The 21,943-nt window shown below is 50.6% G+C and overlaps 1 protein-coding gene across 5 annotated transcripts in view; it reads left to right on the top strand.

The window, feature by feature from the left end:
- The window catches only part of UGGT1 (UDP-glucose glycoprotein glucosyltransferase 1), an 827,334-nt gene that overhangs the window by 272,370 nt on the left and 533,021 nt on the right, over positions 1-21,943 (top strand). For all 5 annotated transcript variants that reach the window (XM_085634645.1, XM_085634646.1, XM_085634643.1 and 2 more), the window contains one exon: positions 11,316-11,401. In XM_085634645.1, the coding sequence (XP_085490771.1) occupies positions 11,316-11,401 (86 nt within the window). The remainder of the gene's footprint in view (positions 1-11,315; positions 11,402-21,943) is intronic.

Consider the following 21,943-nt stretch of genomic DNA (forward strand, 5'->3'; position numbering starts at 1 on the left):
GGGTGTTTTGGAGGACATAGAGGATCCTGGGAAGGATCAACATTTTAAATAAAGCGACCCGACTCAGAGGGTTCAGGGGTAGTGTCTTCCATTTTTTAAGGTCCTCTTTGGCCCTTTTTACCAGTGGGGCAACATTGAGGGACCAGCCCAGCTCTGGAAGCAGGGTAATCCATATTCCCAAATACTTAAAGGAGTTGCGCTGAAGCGGTATATTGGACTGCCAATCATATCAGTCCCTTGACTGATGTAGTGGGACCAATACTGATTTCCCTGGGTTCAGTCGAAGACCTGACGACTGCCCAAATGCCTGCAACAACCGGAGACCGTGCGGACCCGAGGAAGTGGGTTCGGCCAGAAAGAGAAAGACCTCGTCCGTGTATAGCGCGGTCTTGTCCGTTTAGATATTTGGCCACTCCCATCACATTAATGCGGTCGTCAGCCCGCACCAGGGGCACCATCGCCAGGGCAAACAACAAGGGCTAGAGGGGACATCCCTGTCGCGTACCCCTAGCAATGGGAAAGGCTTTGGACAACACACCGTTCACCAACACTCGCTCGCGCGGCTGTGCATAGAGTACACAGAGCCGTGCCCGGAATTGGGGCCCGAATCCTATCTGTCAACACGTCTTTGAGATACGCTCAATCCACCGAGTCGAAAGCTTTTTCGAAATCTATGAGGAGGAGAGCTAAATAAGGAGTAAGTGTCGATGGGCCACAGCCAGTTGTATCCTCCGGAGGCAGAGCCAGGTCGCACGTTCGGGCATAAAGCCGCATTGATCTGGGTGGACTAACAAGGGCAGGTACGGCTTCAGTCGTTGGGCCAGGATGGTGGCATACAGTTTGACCTCTGTATTAAGGAGGGATATGGGACGGTAGTCCGCACAGTGACGGGAGGGAGGCTGGGATTTCGGGAGGACCACAATAGTGACCATATCCTTTTCGGACGGAAAGGAGCCCTTGTCAAGGGCTTCCTGAAAAAGGCCGGCCAGATGCGGCACAAGGATGTCACGATAGGATGCATAGTATTCTTGGGGAAGGCCGTCCGGTCCAGGAGTCTTACCTGATGATGTGAAAGAAATTGCATCTTCAATTTCTTTTCTAGAGATGGGGCGGTCTAGGTCCCTCTGGGTGGCTGTCTCCAGCCGGGGAGACCTACGTCTCCCCTTTCGAGGAGAACGCAAAGCGATAGGTCGGGGGTTTGTGTGGCATACAAACGCCGGTAGTAGCTGGCGATCATGCGTGCCATCGCTGAAGGGGCACTGTGCACCAAACCTTGATCGTCTACCACTTCTGGAATTATAGGATTCGCCCTGGGAAAAGTAGCTAACCTGTGCAAAATCATGCCATTTTTGTCTCTCCAGCTGTAGATTGTTGCCACCGAAGACCTCCAGAGGAGCTTACCCACATCTAGAGAACTGCTTAATCTCGGTCCAGAGATGGGCTAGCTGTCGGCTTTGGGCGGCGTCCTCAGACAGGGTGAGGGATTGTTCCAAGCGAAGCGCCTGTGCTTCCCTCAGGGTAATTTCCCGTTGCTGCTCTTGTCTCAGTTTCTTAAGTTGCCCCTTCGCGATGCCCTGTATGGTTGCCTTCCCAGCCTCCCACAGGGTGCCCGGGGAGGATAGGGATCCCTTGTTAAGAAAATATTGCTCAAGCGCCTTCCCTACCACCTTCTTAAATACTTTGTCTTGGAGGAGCCAAGCGTTCATCCTCCACGTTTGGCGGGCTGAAGAAGTGGGAGTGCCTGTACTGAGGAGCACTGGGGAGTGGTCTGAAATTCCCCTAGGTAGGATACGAGTATCCACGATTGTCGAGCAGTCAGTGGCGGGTAGAAAGATCGCGTCTGTGCGTGCCTGTGTGCAATGGGCTGCGGAGGTATGAGTAAAGTGGATGGTGCGTGGTTTCCACGTGCGCCACACATCACAGAGGCCCAACGACTCAGACCAGGTCCTCCACTGTTTTGCTTGAGCAATACGGGCAACGGAAGGAGGGCCCGTTGTGTCTAAGGCCGGGAGGGAAACTGCATTGAAGTCGCCGCCCATGACCGTGGTACCCAAAGGGTGAGTGGTCAGGAGAGAAGAGGTCTGTACCAGTGTGGAAGTAAGCATTGAGGGGGGAGAATGTGTGGACATGAGGTTGAGAGGGGAGCTAGCCATGGAACCACAAACCGCCACATATGTACCCTGAGGGTCATGGGTCACCTGGGACAGCACAAAGGGCAGGTTGCGTCTCATGAGGATGGCCACCCCTCGGGAGCCTCTGGAGAAGCTGGAGTGCCACACTGTCATGCCCATTACGGGCAAGAAAAGGGCAGCAGTTGCCCAGGAGATGTTTCTTGGGTGAGGAGGATGTCAATGTGGAGGCGTTGAACGTAGCGCAGGACTGCAGTATGCTTCAGCCTGTCCAGAAGACCGTTCACATTCCATGACAGGACATGGAGAGAAGCTCTGATCACGGTGTCGTCAGTCATGGTGGGCGATGTCTGGGTCTAAGCCATGCCATCCCATGGGGTTGTGTGAGTACGTGTGGAAGCCAATATATATATGGAGGGTCGCGTGCGCTAAGAGCTAGTACAGCCCTTGAGGAAGAAGCAATCGCCAATCCGTGTAAGCTGAAACAACAAAACAAAATAACTGAGGGAAAAAATCAATCCCTATCCACCCACCCTTCCCCCCACCCCACCCTACACTTCGAAAACGGAAGCATCTGTCGACCCGCCGTTTAACTAGACCAAACTAAAACGCTCGGATTGGTTGCGAGGAGGACCCCTCCAGAAGAACGGATTATCAGTGCATCGGCATTAAACAATGTGAATGAACATAAGAGTCTCCCAAAAGTCAGATGACCCCCCGATGAAGCGCCCCTCTCCGGTGGCGGACGTACATCTGAATCTGAATCTGATTTTGGAACTTGAGGGGACCAGCCACCCGGGCCGCCCGCAGGATGGCATCACGGTTCTTGAAGTTGAGCACTTTTAGAATGATGGGGCGGGGTGTGGCACCGGGAGGAGGCTTGGGCGCCAGGGACCTGTGGGCTCGCTCTACAACAAACCACGCCATCAGAGCATCTCCAGGCATCCAGGACTTAAACCATTCTTCGACGAAGGTGACCGCCTGGCCTGCCTTCACCCCTTCGGGAAACCCCACCAGGCGGAGGTTGTTGCGACTTGCACGATTTTCCGCGTCCTCGGCACGCCTGTGGAGCTCCCTGGTGTGAGTGCGAAGGTGGGTCACTTGTTCCTTGAGCTGTGAGATGTCATCCTCAGCTGTGGATATGCGGGATTCGGCTTCCGTCAGCTGCGCAGTGGTGTTGCGAAGGTCCTACCTGAGGAGGGACACGTCTATCTTGATTTCCCCAATCTTCCCCTCAACGAACGCCTGTGAGGCACTGATAGCCTGGAGGATGGTGTCAAGATCTCTCTCCCAGGAGGCTCTGGCTCGGAGGTGGTAAACTGGTCCATTTTGGTTTGCGTGGGAGCCGGTGTAGACTTGGGGCCCCTGTCCCTCCCCATGACCGGGGGTAGATCTCAGTGCCGCTGCGGCGGCGGGGAAGGGGGATGGGAGGTTGGCGTGTGGGCCATGGACCCGCGGAGGCATGGAGTGTCCGTGAGCAAATCAGAGGCTGCACCCGGTGCGAATAATTGGAGGACACTGTCCACTGTTGGGACGTGGCACCAGCAGTGCCGACCGCAGGTCCGGGGGGGGAGGTCCTGGGAAGCCAGCAGAGCCCCAGGAGCCCAAACCTGTGCCCCGAGCAGTCCCCGGTATCTCCGGTGTCACCCCTCAGCAGGTGGGGCCTCCAGACAGCGAGGGGCCAACCGACACAGGAGGCCCCCACCGACAAATAACCGGAGGACACCCGCAACTAAGCTCTCCACCGCCACCCGGTGTGATGGCCGAGAACGCACTTCCCTAAGGGCTGGGCCCAAGGTTGAGGGATCGTGTGCGGACCAACCTCCTCAACGTCTGAGGTCCGCAACTCGCTGCGTGGAAACGGGGGTGGGCGGGGGCACGAACGCACCCAGAGGCCCAGCTGATAGGGTATCAATCCGTCTGAGGCCTGTGTGCGGGGAGCGCTCTCCACCACCCGGCAAGATGGTAGAATTCGCAGGCCAGGCCCCACCAACAACACTGGTCACTGTCCAGGCCCCCAACGAATTTCGCCTCCACAAAACTGGGAAAGGGGGGGCCCCCACTCAGGTCCAGAGCAAGAGAGATGCAGGGGAACAGGGGGCCCGCTCGCCGCTGCCTGACAGCGCAGCCGATCCCCGCCTCAGATACTAAATGGGGGCAAATCACCTATCAATCCACACAGTTATTGGCCTGGCAGTGATGGCAGAGTGTATTTAGAACCACTCAACTCCATTTTTATCCACATTTAGAAATAAATACAGACAAGAAAATAAATGGTTTTCTGTATGTATTTATCTGTAAAGATCAGTAAAAATGGAAAACAGGGAGCCTTAATTATTCTTGTGAACATGGTGTGGTGAATTATATCACAAACAACTCAAAAGCAAACTTGTCTTTATAAACACAAAAGATCACATTGTGTCGAATGGGACTGTAAAGCAATGGTACGCAAGTGCCTTTCTTACAGCTGTCTCTTACTGGCTCTGAAATCTTATTAGAGAGAAACCTGGCTTAGACTTAAGTGCCTCGCAGGTGCTTGACAAGTGTTATGACTCAAATGGATGTGCAAGTCTAACAAAAGACTGGTATTTGAATAACACTGGAAACTTTCCAGCAGGAATCACTGTTTTGACACTGTTGATGCTCTATTTTATGTAAAGTAGCTTTCTGACATGAGACCCTTCCAAAAAACATTTGAAACCTAAATGAGAGGCAGTAATGTGACTTGTAATGTTTTTGAGTTGAACATTCATTCATGTTCTATTTGAGCACAAAGAGAAAGAGGGTATTAACAGAACCACTCCAGGTCCCCTTAAAGTATAAATCTTAACAACAAAAGGAGTATTTCCAAGTTACTGCATTGAACAAAGCAAAGGAGTAACACTTAGTTTTTAAAAGATCCCTCACTCACCAACCTAGTTGGTGACATGTTTCATCATAGGGTCAAACTCTCCCCACCTCCCCATTCCGAGCGTCGGAATGCATAGAAATTTTGTGGACTAGTAAAGGCAATTTTATATTAACTTGTCACTGATCACTCACCCTGCACCACAAAAAATACCCGCTCCGTTGTAATCGGGCGTTGTAGCACAACCGAGAGGCATTCGGCTGCTCGGGTGGGGACCCTATGATGAAGCATAGGTTGGTGAGTGAGGGTTCTTTTAAAAACTAAGTGTTACTCCTTTGCTTCGTTCAATGCATTAACTTGGAATTACTCCTTCTTTTGTTTTGAACATTCCTTCATGTGGACATAAGTGCTTACTTTGAAGATTTACTACTCTGATTTTAAATATTCCTACATCGATCAGTAGGGTGTGTAGGGGGGGTGTGGCCTGGTGGAGATGGAGTAAGCAGTGAAACTCTGGAGCTCCGTCCAGCCAATCGCCATCACAATCCATCCTGACCCCCACTGCGGACCGACCCGGACCCAACAAACATATCAGACTCCACTGAAGTGCGGGGCACACTGCGGTGGTGAAAAGTTGTAGCGAGCCAGTGAAACGGGCACGTGAGGAAGTGCGATCAAAATCGGCAGTGCGGCCTCTTCAAAATGGCAGCGCCCAACGGCATCTAGAGAAGAGAACCCCTGGTACCTAGGACTGTCCCTGGAAACCAGCTGTGCCGAGAAGGCTCGGAGCCCACCAAACACTACGGCGGCAGGCTGCGCGGGACCCCGGAGAGAAGTGACAAGTAGTTGGCACGCCAAGAATTACCGAGACAAGAAGGCAGACTGCAATGGCGGCGGAAGGCGCCCTGCGGTACAGAAAAAGCGGAGAGCAGCGCGTGAGGAACCGGGCCCAGCAGTGAAATCCTCCTCCGTGGTGCCGTAAGCGGAGACTGCAGACGGATCCAGGAGGGTGAATACAGGCGCGGCGGCGTCTGTGCACAGGATGAGGTGTCTGCCTCACCCAAGATGGCGGCCTTCCAGCGAAGCAGTGCAGACGGCGGAATGGGCGCACAAGACGGAGGTGAGGACCGGAGCTGGTTGAGATGCGACGGGAACCTGGGGAGCATGTCAGTAAAGAGTACCTGCGCACCCCTCCCTATCCGCAGGAGCGAGCAGCACAAAGGCACCCGAAAGCGGAGGGAGCTTCTAGGAAGTTGCTGCGTGCCACCCCCTTTCCCCCCCCAACACCCCCTGCAGAGAGCAAGAGTCAGAGAAGACTGGGGCCTGGGAGTGGTAGCAAAAGGCGCCTGAGCTCCCCCTGCCAAAGCGTGCAGAAAACAGACCAGTAACAGAAGAGGCAAGGACCCTGACCTAGCCTGACTGGCGGAGAAGCTAATAGAGGGCCGCGAAACCACCGGGGTCCGGAGTTAGCTTACACGCACTGCAGACCCCTCCCCAAAAAACAAGGAACAGGGGGTCAAGATCACGGCGCAACGCGGTGGGAGTTCCCCTACAATTAGAGGACTCGGGCCCCTCCAGCAGCAGCAGAAAAAGTAGCCTAAGTTGGGGAAAACGAACTACAGCCTGGCCTGGCCATCTGAGAAGCCGGTAGAGTACCACAAAGACCCCAGAGATAACCGGCATGCATTGCTGAGCCCCCCCCCCCCCCCCCCCCCCTAAAAGCAAGGAACCGGAGTCAAGATCACGACGCAACGCGGGAAGGGTCCCTGCCACAAATAAAGGACTCAGCCCTCCCTGAAGAGGAACACACAACAGAGGGCAGTGCCGCCCAGGGTAGAACAACCCCCATAGGCGCCAAATAGGGGAAGACCATAACCCTGCATGGTAAAGGCCCACAGACAAGCGAGCAGGGGGCACGACAAGGCGCTGAGCGCCGCAAACAGACCAGGCAGCGAGAGGAATGCTCCACATGAGCACCACGCACAAGAAAAGCTGAACTACCCCTGAAGGTGCACTGAACATGGAGCAGAAGCCCGGAAGCCAAGATAAGCTGCTGAGGAATGCGACGCTCCACTGAAGGAGAGTAGCAACCCTATGAGACGTAGAGTTACGAGATTCCAGACAATAGAAGATCCCCAGCACGGACAGTGGAGAACCCCCCCTCCTTCTGCCCTTGGAAAACAGGCTTCAGCAGAATAGGCCCTAAGAAAAGCGCACTCACAGGCTAGGCTTGGACGGGGAGCGAGAAATGGGAAAAATTGCGAAGAAGGGCTCTGAAGAAACCCCGCTAGAGATAGCGATGGAGGGAGGAGAGAACCCCCCAAAAACAGACGGCCTGCCCACCGGCCCAAACTCTACATGACAGCCTTCAAGCAATAACAAGCTCCAGTGAGCAACTAGAGACAAAAATAGACTCGATAGGAGTGGACCTAGGCATTTTGAGAGATGACCACAAACGACTAACTGAGCGAGTGACATCGAACGTGCTGCAGCTGTCGGAAGTGTCCCTGGGCATCTCAGCCCTGGAAAAGAAGATAGCGGCATTGGAAAGCAAAGTGCGCCTGAAGACCAAGAAAACCGATCACGACGGAATAATAGAAGGGTAGTGGGCCTCCCTGAGAATGTGGTAGGGGCCAACATGGTGGTGTACCTCGAACAATGGATAAGTAAGGAGGTGGCTCAGGAGGGACTCTCTCCTTTCATTGCCTTTCAAAGAGCACACCGAGAGCCGGCGAGGCTGGCCCCACCAAGAGCGGGTGTTCCAAGGCTCCTTCACTATGGCGACTAGGACCATATTCTGACAAGCGCCAGACACAACGGAGATCGCTGGTGAACAATGCAGTGGTGCAAATTTTTCCAGATTTCTCTAGGGAGGTCCAGAGGCAAAAAGGAGCGTACCACGGCATGAAACAAAAGCTCAGTACAAATACTCAATTCTCTATCCAGCCAAGCTGGGAGTGGTTGCAGAGAATGGCATGAAATTCTTTCAGACCCCGCTAGAGGCCTGGGACTGGTTGAAATGCAACTGAGGAGAAATCCCCCCTCTAGATCAGAGAGGGCAACAGATACGCAGTGGCAGATCCAGGGGCAGACGCAACATTGGAGACCTACCCATGCCCACGAGGGAAAAAGTACCAATTGAGAGCCAGAATGTGGCGAAGGAGGTGGCGTTGATCAGTGGCAGGGTAGGGGAATGACCATACCTAAGGAGTGGAGCACAGCTGCAAGAATCTGACCCTGAAAGCTCGTCCACAGTATCAGAAGTTCTGAGTGTAGAACTCCGGCACATCACCCCACAAACGGCAGATGATTTAATCTGAGACCATATCGAGAATGAGACGTGGAGAGGCAGGACACAACTACGGATCAGGAGGGAGGTAACTGGGACGCCAGAGGGGGTCAACAGGGGGGATAACCTCTACTTTATCACAACTGGAGGGAGGATCCAGACTGGACGAGCACTGGGCCACACCCTCTAAAGGACCGAGCAGCGCAGCGAAGGAACTGCTGATAGTAAACACTGCATGGTTTGGATGGGAGGCACACACCTACTTGTCCTGGGGAGTGGGAGTTGGGGAAGTTGTTTACAGTTACGTAGTTTGGGGGAACTTGAGTTTCACGCTTTTCTAGAGTTCGGACAGGACGACTGGGAAACTCCTGCATCCAGAACAGGGGGACCTGAAGGGGAAATGGGGAGCACTTTATTTCAGAGTAGGAATGATGAAGGGGGCACACACATATAAATGCATGTCATGGAATATCTGGGGAATGCAGTCGATGGCAAAACGATATGAAGTGCAATCTTATCTCGGAAGAAGGGGTGTGCAAATAGCACTCCTACAAGAAACACATCTAATGCAGAAGGAGGGGAGGGCGCTGCAGAGATGATGGAGAGGTCAGACATACTTCACGTATTCGGCTTAAGCTCAGGGGACAAGGATCTGAATACAGGCTCGGGTCTCTTTCCAGGTGATGGACTCCTTAGTAGACCCTGAGGGAAGGTATGTGGTGGTAAGAGGGCGACTAGAAGGACAGGACCTAAACATAATAAGTGTATACGCCCCAAACACAGACCAACCTGCATTCGTACAGCGGTTGTCCCGTAAGTTAGCCCCATACATGACTGGCCCTACACTCATAGGAGGAGACTTTAATAGTGTGGCCGTTGTAGGATTGGACAGGTCCCATGCCCCATTGCGTGATTCCGCGACATCACTCACCGCGTGAGCATTTGCGGCCTGGCCGAACCACTGGGGACTCCTGGACTCTTGGAGGAGACTCCACCCACACTATGGAGAGTATTCTTATTTCTCGCTCATGCACGAACTCCTCGTTCGACTCAACACCTTCCTGTGCACGGCGGGAGTGCGGTGTCCTCGACCGAGTACCTGGCCCGAACGATATCGGACCATAATCCAGTTTTGCTAAGGCTTACATGGGTGCAGACCCGACCTGTGATCCCAACATGGAAGCTGCGCCCGGAGACACTCAATGACCAGGTTTTCAGTGAAGGGATCCGGACGAAAATTACACAATACTTTGAGGACAAAGCAGGGACAGCTTCCTTCCCAGTGACGGAGTGGGACGCCTTTAAGGCAGTTCTGCGAGGTTACTGCATAGCGGAATGCAAGGGGATTAGACAAATGCTTCTCTTGGAGATAGAAGAGGCGGAGCGAACCCTCAGAGCCTAAGGAAACCAGATATTCAGACAGAAGTGCATGACGCTAGGAAGGCAGTAGCAAGGTAAACAGAGCACCTGAGAAGTTTCGATTGTAAACAATACCTGAGCAGGACGCACGCGGAGAGAGACAAGTCAGGATCCCTGCTAGCATGGCTGGCTAACCCCAACAACAGATACTCGACAATAGTGGAATTAGAGGACCAAGGAGGCACTAGATGCTTTAATCAAGAGGCAATTAATACCATCTTTGCGCAATACTATGCGGGACTATATGGCAGCCCTGCAGGGTGAGACCGATCTGCGGCTCAGGAATATCTAGAGGAGGCACAATTGCCTAGACTAGAACTAGAAAAGACAGACGAGCTAGGGTAGGACATCGCAGAGCAGGAGGTTCGTGGAGCCATAAAACACATGGCACGTAACAAAACCCCTGGACCAATGGGTTAACGGTGGAGTTTTATGGGACATATACTGAAGAATTGGCTCCTAGACTAACAGATCTGTACAATGCAGCCCCTGATTCCGGTGCACTGCCAAAGAGGAAGCCAGGGAGAGTATAGTCGAGAGAACATTAAAAGCAACCAGAAATGCAAGGTTTAAACTAATTAACTATGTCCTACGAAGGGCCTACCTGACTCCGGCACGCATCAGTAAGCATTTCCATGTTGAGGAGGTGGCCTGCCACAGGTGTGGATTTAGAGAGGCACACATACTACACGTATTCTGGAACTGCCCCAAGTTGACCCCATTCTGGGGGGAGGTTCTTCATATATTAGGAACAATAGTAGACAAAGAAATCCTGCGCACCTAGAGGCACTGTAGCCTGGACTGGTTCCCACATACAGCCAAGACCAAAACAACAGCGAAATTCCAGGACCTGGCCCTGGCATTAGCCAAACGGGAGATCACTAGAAACTGGAAATCAGCAAGGGGCCAAGAGTTGGAACATGGAAGCATGAACTAGAAAAATGGGCAAGTGCAGAAGGAAGGCTACTGTTGGCAGAGGCAGAACGAGGCATAGGCACCATAGATGGAGCCAGAGCATGGGGACAATTAGTGGACGAACTGACGGCACCCGAACAGGAGCAGCCAACATCGGAAGGCTCTCCACCACGAAACCAGACAGCAGAGGAAGAACAGGACCGATAGAGAAGAGACGGGGCCTCCCCCCCCCCCCCCCCCCCCCCCCCATTCTCCCACAGACATAAAGGCACGTGACACACACGATCCACAGGTCCTACTGCAGGGAGGTACTAGCCATCAAACATTTGAGAAGGGAGAACAACACGCGAAAGCAACTCTGGAGGGAGGGTGGTGGAGGGAACGGGAAGCTAGTTGGAAGTTTGAGCATAATGTTCCAGCAATACGCCAAGTTATATGTATGTGCCATACAGATGGGTTTGTATGTACTGTGACGAATTTTAAATGCCAATAAAATCTGGTTTAAAAAAAAATATAGATCATTAGGGTGTGTAGAAGATCTCATTCCAACATGAGGATTGTCTTGCTATGCCAGTCTGAAACAGAATAGCCATTTTGACATAAGAAGCATTACATTGACCATTTAAAGATTGACTGCGAGTTACCAGAATCAACTGCAAGTGACATGAGGATACAAGTACGCCATTTTAAAAAGGTATCTATTGATTTATTATAGGTTCTCCTCATTGACCCAGTCCATGAGAGCACAGCTGATTTGATAACTGTGGCAGAAATGTTCTTAAGTAACCACATGCCTCTGCGGTAAGTATGTGCCTATTTTTTCTTTTCCATTTGCCTATTTGTAAATTTGCTTTTTGATTATTCTCATGTCATTCACTTTTTTTGTGCTCACTCAAATACTTGTTTGTTCTTATCAGGCACTTGAAGGTTTTTATTTGTTGATTTAATTTAACTTATCTGATAGACTTCTAGCTGCAGATTCCTCACCTTACAATATCCCTCAGGCGTCCGACTGGATTCGGAAAATCTTGAGCTGTAACCTTGCACGAGTTATGTTGAGTCTAATGGCTCTGCGTTTGTCCGCACCAGATGTGGCGTTTGAGGTGCTTATATAGGTGTTACCCCAGCATGCTGATATAAGTTCCTTTCTTTCCACCCCAACAGCGTGGATCTGGATGAGCTACCCAGGTCATTTCTTTGCCCCTTTTTAGGTCTTGCCTGACCCAGCGCATGCGCTGGTCTGGCGAGACTTTTTGAGAGGGCTCCAAAAAGTGCTACCAGGCCAGCCTAGAGGTACAGTGCATGTGCACGGGCGCCTGCTTGACCCCAATTACTTTCACTTTCACGGCCGCTTTGATGTTTGATCGCGATCAGTTTCGGGGCCGCACGGCCGCTTTGATGTTTGATCGCGCTCGCGATCACTTACGCGGCCACTTGTTTTTGTTTTCCTTCAGTTTCCATCTGCTGAAGTGATTTAATGTGGTTGCTTGCATTTAACTCGTGATCATCTTGACTTGCGTCATTCTTAGCCCACATTTTCCTCGCCTGTTGATACATTGTAAGCTGCACGTTACGGAGCAAAGTTTTGCAATTCTGACCTTATCAACTGCACTGACAATCTGAACGTCAGAGGATAAGTGTTCTGCAATTACCGAAGAGCCTGAGGCCTCTTGTGGATTCGAGTTTTATTGAACACCTTTTGCATCTCGTCTTGTGCCTGTATTTCTTCTGTCTGGAGTTCTGTTATACTTTAGGTGTACAGTGATGCCCATTGACGTACAAATTTTATGAGAAAAAAGATTTCTAAACAGATTGACCAATGTTTTACAGAGCTAACAAGAGACCACAAAACCAGGAAATTGCTGTGGTCTGCTTTTTGAATACATGATCGAGGGCAGAGAGTGAGACTTCCAAATCGTACTGCTGGTGTTGACTTGGGGGAGCGCCAAGCTATTTCTACTGTTTAGAACTGGGAAACAACGCTAAGCTTACATGTGCCACAGTTACAAAACCGAAAGGGCAAATGGAGACAAAGGAGCACACCAAACAGAATTTTGTGCAACAAAATCATGACATGCAAGACAAGTAAATTGTGTTATTTTTTCCTGCAAAGTTACTTGTCGCATTCACTTAGTGAACAAGAAGGCATAAATGGATTATAGCACACTGAGAAGTGTGCACAAAAGCCCACCGGCATTGACTTGTTCGTTGGATTGTCTTGTGCTGGGTAGGGATTGTGCCCCGAAATAGGCCTCTGCAAGCCGTGCCATCGCATATACAGAGTTCATTGGTATGTGCAGCGTGGTGTACGTGGCATTACTCAAAACACTCTTCTGTTGGACACTTCTTTGCACCAGAAGGCCTATGTGGAATGTCAAACCAAGGCTGGTGGCACCTGCCTCTGAATATACTGCGCCCTGGTAATGCTCCGGAGAGGATACGTCGGGGTAAGGAGGTTAATTCAGTGAAAACTCTGTATGCAAACAAAACCTGAGTGTTGAAAGTAATCTTGCCCTGGCCCACGCAGGTGACATAACCTGCTGATCTATTTAGTGGTGGGCATTAATTAGTGCTGGCATGGCATGTTTAAGGGTATGGGTATGCGAGTTAAAATCAAAAGTAACTCAACAAACCAGATATTCAGTTACATATTAACCCACATCTGCCTGACTAAAAATGTACAGACAAAGCAGCAACTGCACTGCAAGATTCCCTCTCACACATTGCTAATGTATAGCATAAGAAGGAGCAGTGCAAGCTTCCATATCACACACAGAACAGGTAGCGTATGGGCAGCAGCAATGCAAGCATTCCCTCTAACACAGAAGATTAACAGCAGAGGTAACAGCAATGCAAATATGTTATACCCACTAAAGAGTGCAATGAGATTCCAGAAAGGTGAGTAGAAGAGCTTTGTTTCACACAGGCCAAACAATTACAACTTTAATTTCAAACAACATGAATCACGCGGTGTGACTCGGGACAACAAGAGAGGGAGGCAAGCCACGAGTCACACTGCCATACCCTACGCTACACCACAATGAGATACAGCATGGACAACAGTACTAGCAGAGGACCTTCAAACAGAATAGGTTTAGCTCATCTAGAAGAAAGCCACTCTTTGGGGCAGGACCTACTGTGAGGGGTTCCTGGCCACAGCAATGTATTCATGCGAGTTTTGAGGGTGAGATTTTCTCCATGGGGTCTTCTCTCTCTGAAACTGTATGTCAGAGAGAGGGGTCTGCTCTGAAGGCAGAGGGGTCTGCTCTGAAGTTCGCCTGACTCAAGAGCGTACACTGAAGGGCGCTATAGGATGAAGTCTCCTCAGTGTATGATCAGAAGCCTCCTGCTGGTGCCTCTGCCTTCCTCCAAAGCTCCTCTGACATTCCACACAGACTGCAGGCCATTCAGCCCCTTAGAATGTGCCTACTACTCACTTTCAGTCCTTCAGCCTGCACTCACTAGCCTTCAGCTGGTTGTTAAGACAGTCCACAACTTTCCATCACAGGTCGCATGCCTCTCAGGGGCTCCTAGATGGCCTTTCAAAACGTCACCTAGTTCTCCCAAACCCCTATCTAGCCCTCATAAATCCTCAGGCAACTTTAAGATATCAAAAACCACTAGTTAGTCGTCACCCATCATGTGCCACTACTGAGTCCCCTGAATCAACCATTGAACAATCCCCAGGGACCAACAGTCAACCATTAAAAATGCTAAGCTGGGAGTAGCTTTCAATAACCCTGGTCTCACCATTAGTCTCACCCTATTAGAATTCAGATCTACTAATTTACCTGGCACATTCTCTCTTACGTCTTATACTTGCCTTTCGACTTCCTGTAGACCCCCCTCAGCGTGCTCAATCAATCATTTTGTACCCTCTGCTTGTCTTAAGATGGACAAATGTACATTTGGCTGGAGTGAGAAATCCTTCCCTAACCCTGAAAAATACTTAGTTGGCCCGCACATTCCTAGCTCAGCCCTCACTAAACCTCAGCTGCCCCTCATTGTTCTTTGGCTGTGCTCAGAGAGCCTCTTTATTGGCTCTTGTGGGGAAATCTTAACTAGCCCACAGAGTCACTTTCCCAGCCCTATAGACTTTGCAACTACCTGCCAGCCCAATGTGCTCAAAAGCACCTGTATTCATTGTGCAGCTGAGCACTTTGTGAATTTGTAAATGCTAGGGGACCAGCTTTGCTTCAAGCAAAATGCAGACTTTCACTGCTAAGACTTTCCCACTCCTAGGGGCTTATTTACAAGCCCTTGCGCCACCTGTATGTCACTTTTTCCCACATTAAAAGTGACGCAACAGCGGCACAAGCGGTTTGTTAGTGGACTGCTCCCTTCCCTGCACAGCTCTGCCTGGTAGCTGCTGGCCCCGTTGCTGTGCTGACTCTCTCGTCAGGAGTTCAAGGCCCTCCTCCACCCGCAGGCTCCCACCTGCGCCTCACTCCTGGTGGTCTAGTGGTAGAGCGTCACTGCTCTGCTTCTGTACTGCCCTCTGTCTCTATTTTTATGTTTTTTTGCTGCTGTTTTTGATTCTGCTGCCTTTTCGGATTCTTTTTCTGTTCCTTTTTGCACTTTTGTACTTTTTTTTTCTCCTTTGCTCTTTGCTTCGCCGGCCTTGCCCCTGCAATGCCCGCAGCTTGCCCCCTCCAGTGACTCTTTCCAGCTCCCCACATTTCCCATCCCTAAAGCTGTCCAGCCACATGCAAACTACTTACTAGCGCCCGCTGCATGGTGAAGGTGCAGTCCACTAACTTTATTAGTGGACTGCTTCCTTCCCTGCACAGCTCTACCTGGTACCTGCTGCCCCAGTTGCTGCTACTGACCCTCTGGTCAGGAGTTCGAGGCCATCCTCCACCTGGAGGATCCTGCCTTCGTCTCATCCATGGTGGTCTAGTGGTAGAGCACCACTGCTCTGTTGCTGGGCTGCCCTCTGTTTCTCTCTTTCTGCTTTTTACGGCCTTTTTGATTCTGCTGCCTTTTCTGATTCTTGTTCTGTCCCTTTTTGCACTTTTCTTTCTCCTTTGCTCTTTGCTTTTGTAATGACAAACTTTAGATCTCCCCTGGACCAAGGAATGTACCGTCACTTTCCCAGGGAGAGAATATCAGTTCCAAACTTATGGAATATAACATATACACAGCATTTCCTAAGGTGGGCAAACTTTCAACACTCCCCCAAAGGCAAGGCAAGAAAACAATATACAAACTTACTTTGCGCATATCTTGCCAGAATTAAAACCACTTCCTATACCACAATTACCTGCTAGAAGGGAATTCACCCATCCTTCTACAACAGAATACTTGGCCAAGAAGAGTCCACACCACCTGCTACAAGGAAAAGACAAATTGGTATATCTGGGATGTATTTATTAGTAAATAGCACCACACAGTAAGCCAAATGCGCCTATCATAGCAGACTCTAACATATCAATAGTATGATTGAAACACAATCAAGGCAAATATATATGTAGAAATATATATGTATGGATATAAGAATCAGAAAATACGAAGGAAAGGAGAGAATCAGTAAAGAATCAAGAGACAGTTAGTAGCAGAGACACCTCACCTAATGCTCCATCATTTCACCCCACTTTGCTCAAGGGGAGTCCATTGCTTGAACCAGGCGAAAGCTCAGAGGGGACATCACTTTTTCCGTGACAACACGTCTGCTCCACGGATGAACTTCCACCAGGCCAGTGTAGGCTCCCCTTTTTAATACACATTCAAACACAGCAAAGCTTCTAGCAAGCCCCGCCCCCTAGTTCACATGAGAGCCCGTACCAGCCTTCTCCAAGGTCACAGCAACGGTTGATCAGGCCCTTGCTATGACTACAAGACAGACCATGTACATTCCTCTGATAAGAACCCGTTCTCTCTAGTCAGTAAAGTGTGAAAAACAGGAGGCAGTGCAGAACATGCCCTCTTCTACGTGCAGGCACAAAGTTAGTTAAGCCATGCACACAAAGGCCCAAAGAAAGATGGAAACAGAAAAGCAAGGATGACATGAAACCATGTCAAAGGCAGTAGGTCAAAATCATAATTCACCTAACCCAAATAACATTATACACTTAATCCCTCAGTATACAACATTGAGCACATGTGTGCACCACCACCCACAAGCCTGCACCTCAACATCCCATACCTTCTATTCTTGGAAAGACTATTCCACTAAAAGGCAGAAGAAAAGCAGGCATATGCAAACCCATCGTACATTAAGGCTAAGGTAACATAACACACTTAAGTCAATACAAAATGGTGGTGGTTGAGGGTCATCATAGGGTGTCAGACCACAAAAGTGGCTCATTCACCACAGCTTTGCTGCCCTTGCCCCTGCCGATGCGATCCCACACGACCCACCCCACTCCAGTGACTCATTCCAGCTCCCCACGTATCCCGCCTCCCAGCTGTCCAGCCCCCTCCCGTAACATTCTTCATGGCGGCCGCTGCAAGGTGAAGGTGCAGTACACTGACATTTTTAGTTGACTGCTCCCTTCCCTGCACAGCTCGGCCCGGTAGTTACTGCCCCCATTGCTGCTGCTGACCCTCTGGTCAGGAGTTCTAGGCACTCCTCCACCAACCAATGGCTCCTGCCTGCCCCGCATCCCTGGTGGTCTAGTGGTAGAGCGTCACTGGTCTGTTGCAGGGTTGCCCTCTGTCTCTCTCTTTCTGCTTTTTGCTGCCTTTTCTGATTCTTTTTCTGTCCCACTTTGTACTTTACTCATCTCCTTGGCTCCTTTGCTTCCCTGGCCTTGTGATCTCCGCTACCCCGTTTCCCTCCAGTGGCTCATTCACGCTCCCTGCGTTTCCCGTCTCCCTGCTGTCCAGCCCCCCCCCCGCACACTGCTTAATGGCGGCCGGTGCGCGGTGAAGGTACAGTCCACTGACCTTATTAATGGCCTGCTCCCTTTCCTGCACAGCTCCACCTGGTAGCTGCTGCCCCCGTTGCTGCTGCTCACCCTCTGGTCAGGAGTTTGAGGCTCTCCTCCACACGCAGGCTCCCGCCTGCGCCTCATCCCTGGTGGTTTAGTGGTAGATCGTCACTGCCAGTTGCTGGGCTGCCCTCGGCCTCTCTCTTTCAGCTTTTTTCTGCCTTTTTGATTCAGTTGCTTTTTCTGATTCTTTTTCTGTCCTTTTTTGTACTTTTTTGTCTTCTTTGATCTTTGCTTCGCCACCCTTGCGATCCCCCATGGCTTTGCCCTCCTCCAGTGACTCAATTTCGCTCCCTGCGCTTCCCAGCTGTCCCGCCCTCTCCCACACACTACTTAATGCTGGCCTCTGCGCGGCGAAGTTGCAGTCCACTGACCTTTTTAGTGGACTGCTCCCTTCCCTGAACAGCTCTGCCTGGTAGCTGGTGCCCCCGTTGCTGTTGCCGACCTTCTGGGCAAGAGTTTGAGGCCCTCCTCCACCTGTAGGCTCCCACCTGTGCCTCAACCCTGGTGGTCCAGTAGTAGAGCGTCACTGCTCTGTTGCTGGGCTGCCCTCTGTCTCTCTTTCTGCTTTTTAGGTCGAGCATTTGAGACCTTCTATATACTGTAATATATACTTACATATGTATGTACTTTGTGGGCTCTGGAGATCAGCCCTAGGACTTGTCTGCTTCCGCTTAGGGACTTCTTTTTTCTGTTTAACTGCCTCTATTTAACTGTCTTGATAGAAAACGACCATTAGAGGTCAGCAAAATACCTGTATTGCTTTCTGCTTAGGGCTTTCTTTTTTTTCGCGCAACTGCCTCTATATAACCTTCTTGATGGAAAACGACCAGCAGAAGAGGTCGGTAAAATACCACAATAACTTTAGCATTCTCTAGATTCAAATCCATAGAAATTGTCTTCCACAAGCACCCATAGACAATAATATTTTTTTTTAAATCTTGTTTTTTCAGTCATATGACCACCGCAGACCCTAATTTTATATTAAAAACAGAGCTTTGGACTATACCATTTCCCCCTGAAAGGCAATATTTCTCTCCATGTGTTCCCATACCTGGCATTTCACGCCGTTTGGTGCTTACTTTCCCTCCATGTTAAAGAACAGCAGATGTTTCAGCACCACGGCTAATGTGCTGCATTGCTAAATACATATAAGGTCCAAAAGGCAAGACAGCTTGCATTGCAAATGCTTGTTTCTGCTTTTTGCTGCCTTTTGATTCTGCCTTTTCTGATTCTTTTCTATCTCTTTTTGCACTTTTCTTATCTTATCTCCTTGGCTCTTATGCTTCGCCACCTTTGCCGCTGGGATCTCAGCTGCCCGCCCCCTTCCAGTGACTCTTTCCCGCTCCCCGTGTTTCCTGTATCCCAGCTGTCTAGCCCCGCCAGCACACTGCCTAATGGCAGCCGGTGGGTGGTGAAGGTACAGTACACTGGCCTTATTAGTGGACTGCTCCCTTCACTGCACAGCTCCGCCTGCTAGCTGTTGCCTCTGTTGCAGCTGCTGACCCTCTGGTCAGGGGTTAGAGGCCCTCCTCCACCTATAGGCTTCCACCTACGCCTCATCCCTGGTGGTCTAGTGGAGCATCACTGCTCAGTAGCTGGGTTGCCCTTGGTCTCTCTCTTTCTGCGTTTTTCTGCCTTTTTGATTCTGCTGCCTTTTCTGATTCTTTTTCTGTCCCTTTTTGCACTTTTCTTTTCTCTTTTGCTCTTTGCTTCGCGGCCCATGCCCCTGCGATTCCCCACGGCCATGGCCCTCTCCAGTGACTCTTTCCCGCCTCCCTGCATTTCCCACCTCCTAGCTGTCCAGCCCTCTACCGCACACTACTTATTGCCGGCCGCTGCGTGGCAAAGGTGCGGTACATTGACCTTATTAGTGGACTGCTCGCGTCCCTGTACAGCTCTGTCTGGTAGCTGCTTCCCCCGTTGCTGCTGCTGACCCTCTGGTCAGGAGTTTGAGGTCCTCCTCCACCCGCAGGCTCCCACCTGCGCCTCACCCCTGGTGGTCTAGTGGTAGAGCGTCACTACTCTGCTTCTGTACTGCCCTCTGTCTCTCTTTTTATGCTTTTTGCTGCTGTTTAGGTCTCGCCTGATCCAGCGCATGCGCTGATCTGGCCGAGACATTAAAAAGCTGCTTTTGAAAGTGCTACCAAAGCGGCCACCAGCTTACTGTCACGTGCACAAGCACGCCAGCTGCTGCGTGCGCATCCCTAGTGTGCTTTAGCGCGTCATCGCGATCACTTTCGCTTTCAGAGTGATCGCGATCGCGATGACTTTCGCTTTCACGGCGGCGCGGCGTTACTTTTACTGCTGCGCGGCCAATGCTTGTTTTTTTAGCAGTAGGCCTTGACATGCTTCAACTTTAATAATGGGAGCCGTGCGCCTTTTTGTTCTGCATGTGTCACATCAAGGGATGCGACTTAGAGCACTGCATTAACTTGAATAATAGTGGCAACGCCTTTCTTTGATTCTGCACAGCTCGCGTCAGGAGATGCCGCTTATAGCAGCAGGACGACTGCTACACACTTCCTCCTTAGCATACGCTGCTTAGTGAGAGTGCCTGGATTAAAACCATCTGTTTTATTTTTGGCAGCGCGCCATGCCGCACTTAATCTTTAATAAGTGCGTCCATGCACCTTTCTTTGGTTCTGCACAGCTCTCGTCAGAAGATGCCCCTTATAGCAGCAGCCGCAAACGTGGAGCCAGAACTCCCGATAAGCACCAGCTGGAAATCTTCTCCATTTCAACCCAATGGCAACAACCGGTATCTGACGACAGCTACACGCTTCCTCCTTAGTGTGTACTGCTCAGTAAGAGTGCCTGTTTTAAACCAATCTGTTTTATTTGAACATCGCGTCACACCGTGCTTCATCTTTAACATGACGGCAGGGCTTTTGGTCTCATTTGTGCGGCGCGCCCAACTCAACCTTTATTTAAATAAAATAGAATTTTTGGCAGCACGCAATGCTGTGCTTTAACTTTATTATCGCCATGCACCTTGCTTTTGTTCTTTGTGGCTTGGTTCACGAGATGCCGCTTATAACACCGCTTTAACTTTAATAATACTGGCAGCGCACCTTACTTTAGATCTGCCTGGCTCGCGTCGGCAGCAGCCACAAATGTGGAGCCAGCACTCCCGCTGAGCACCATCTGGAAATCCTATCTGCTCTCACAAAACACCAACAGTTGGCATCCTAGCAAAAACAGTATACTGTGGGAATACCAATCCCGTCTCCGCTCTCTCCACTACCCTACCCATCACTTTCTGTCACCCACCTCCATATCTCATTTAATAAAACAAAACAAAAATGTTAAATGCCCAACAGCAGCAGATTGCTGCTGGACCACTCTGCTGTACAAACAAGCATTGGCATAGCCAATAGGTCTCGTCTTTGGGACCTTATAAGTGCTTAGCCATGCAACAGTTGATGTTGCACAAACGATATTGTGCTGCATAACTAAATACTTATAAGGTCCCAAAAGCGAGACCTGATGGTCGTCTTTTTTTTTTTTTTAAGCAGTTCTGCTTCTAGTGTGCTAGATATGCCCCCTAAAAAGCCAGTAGGGTTTAATAACTGTGGTGCCTGTGACAGCCAAATGTCTGTGATGGGCCCACATCTGGTTTGTTTGTAGTCTGACCACGACTCCAAGAACAGCCTCAACTGCTACACCATGAACACGAAGGCTATTCAGGAGTTGGAGACTAAGCTCCTGGTGGACGGACATCAAAGACTCTGTACCGCGCCTGGTCACGTTAAAGTTCCCGGGCTTGCTCTGAGTTCTTCCCGTCAGTCGTCGTCTGGGTCAAAGTCGTCGTCGGGTAGGTCTCCCCGACATAAGTCTGAGAAGTCAAAGGGCTCTTTGGCTTAACCGCACCGGTTCAAGTCATCAGATGAGGTGCAGGAGCGACTCCAAAAGTCAAGGCCCTGCACTCCATGCGTGGATCCTGAGCCAGGGTGTGTGGACCCCTTTGGAGCATTTTTGAGCCCCATGGGTCTGGGAATGGCACCGACTAGACTTCTGCTCGAGGGTTTGCCCTCAAAGGCTGCCGGACCCTCTGAATCAGTCCCCGGATCAGAGCTGTCTCTGGTCACGAATCCACAACATTTGCTGAGGTTCTGTGGTGGTGTTCTCTGTGCTGCCAAACCAATAATCATTCCCGACTCTGACACAGAGCCGGACTGGCGTTATTCGATGTAGACACCAACTGGACCCCAACGTCTGTCCGAGTTGGAACCAATGCCTTCTTTCCTTGGCAGGCCCTCTGGGGATTTTTGCTGGTGTGGATCTGAGGATTCTTAGAGATACCCTGACCCCCCCCCCCCCCCCCCTCCTCCCTTAAAGAACCTTTGGTCTAACTTGATGATAACTGGTAGGAGCTGGCTGACTCCAATGACTCGGATACTTCACCAGA

Source organism: Triturus cristatus, chromosome 11 (genome assembly GCF_964204655.1).
Source record: "Triturus cristatus chromosome 11, aTriCri1.1, whole genome shotgun sequence".
Lineage (NCBI taxonomy): Eukaryota > Metazoa > Chordata > Amphibia > Caudata > Salamandridae > Triturus > Triturus cristatus.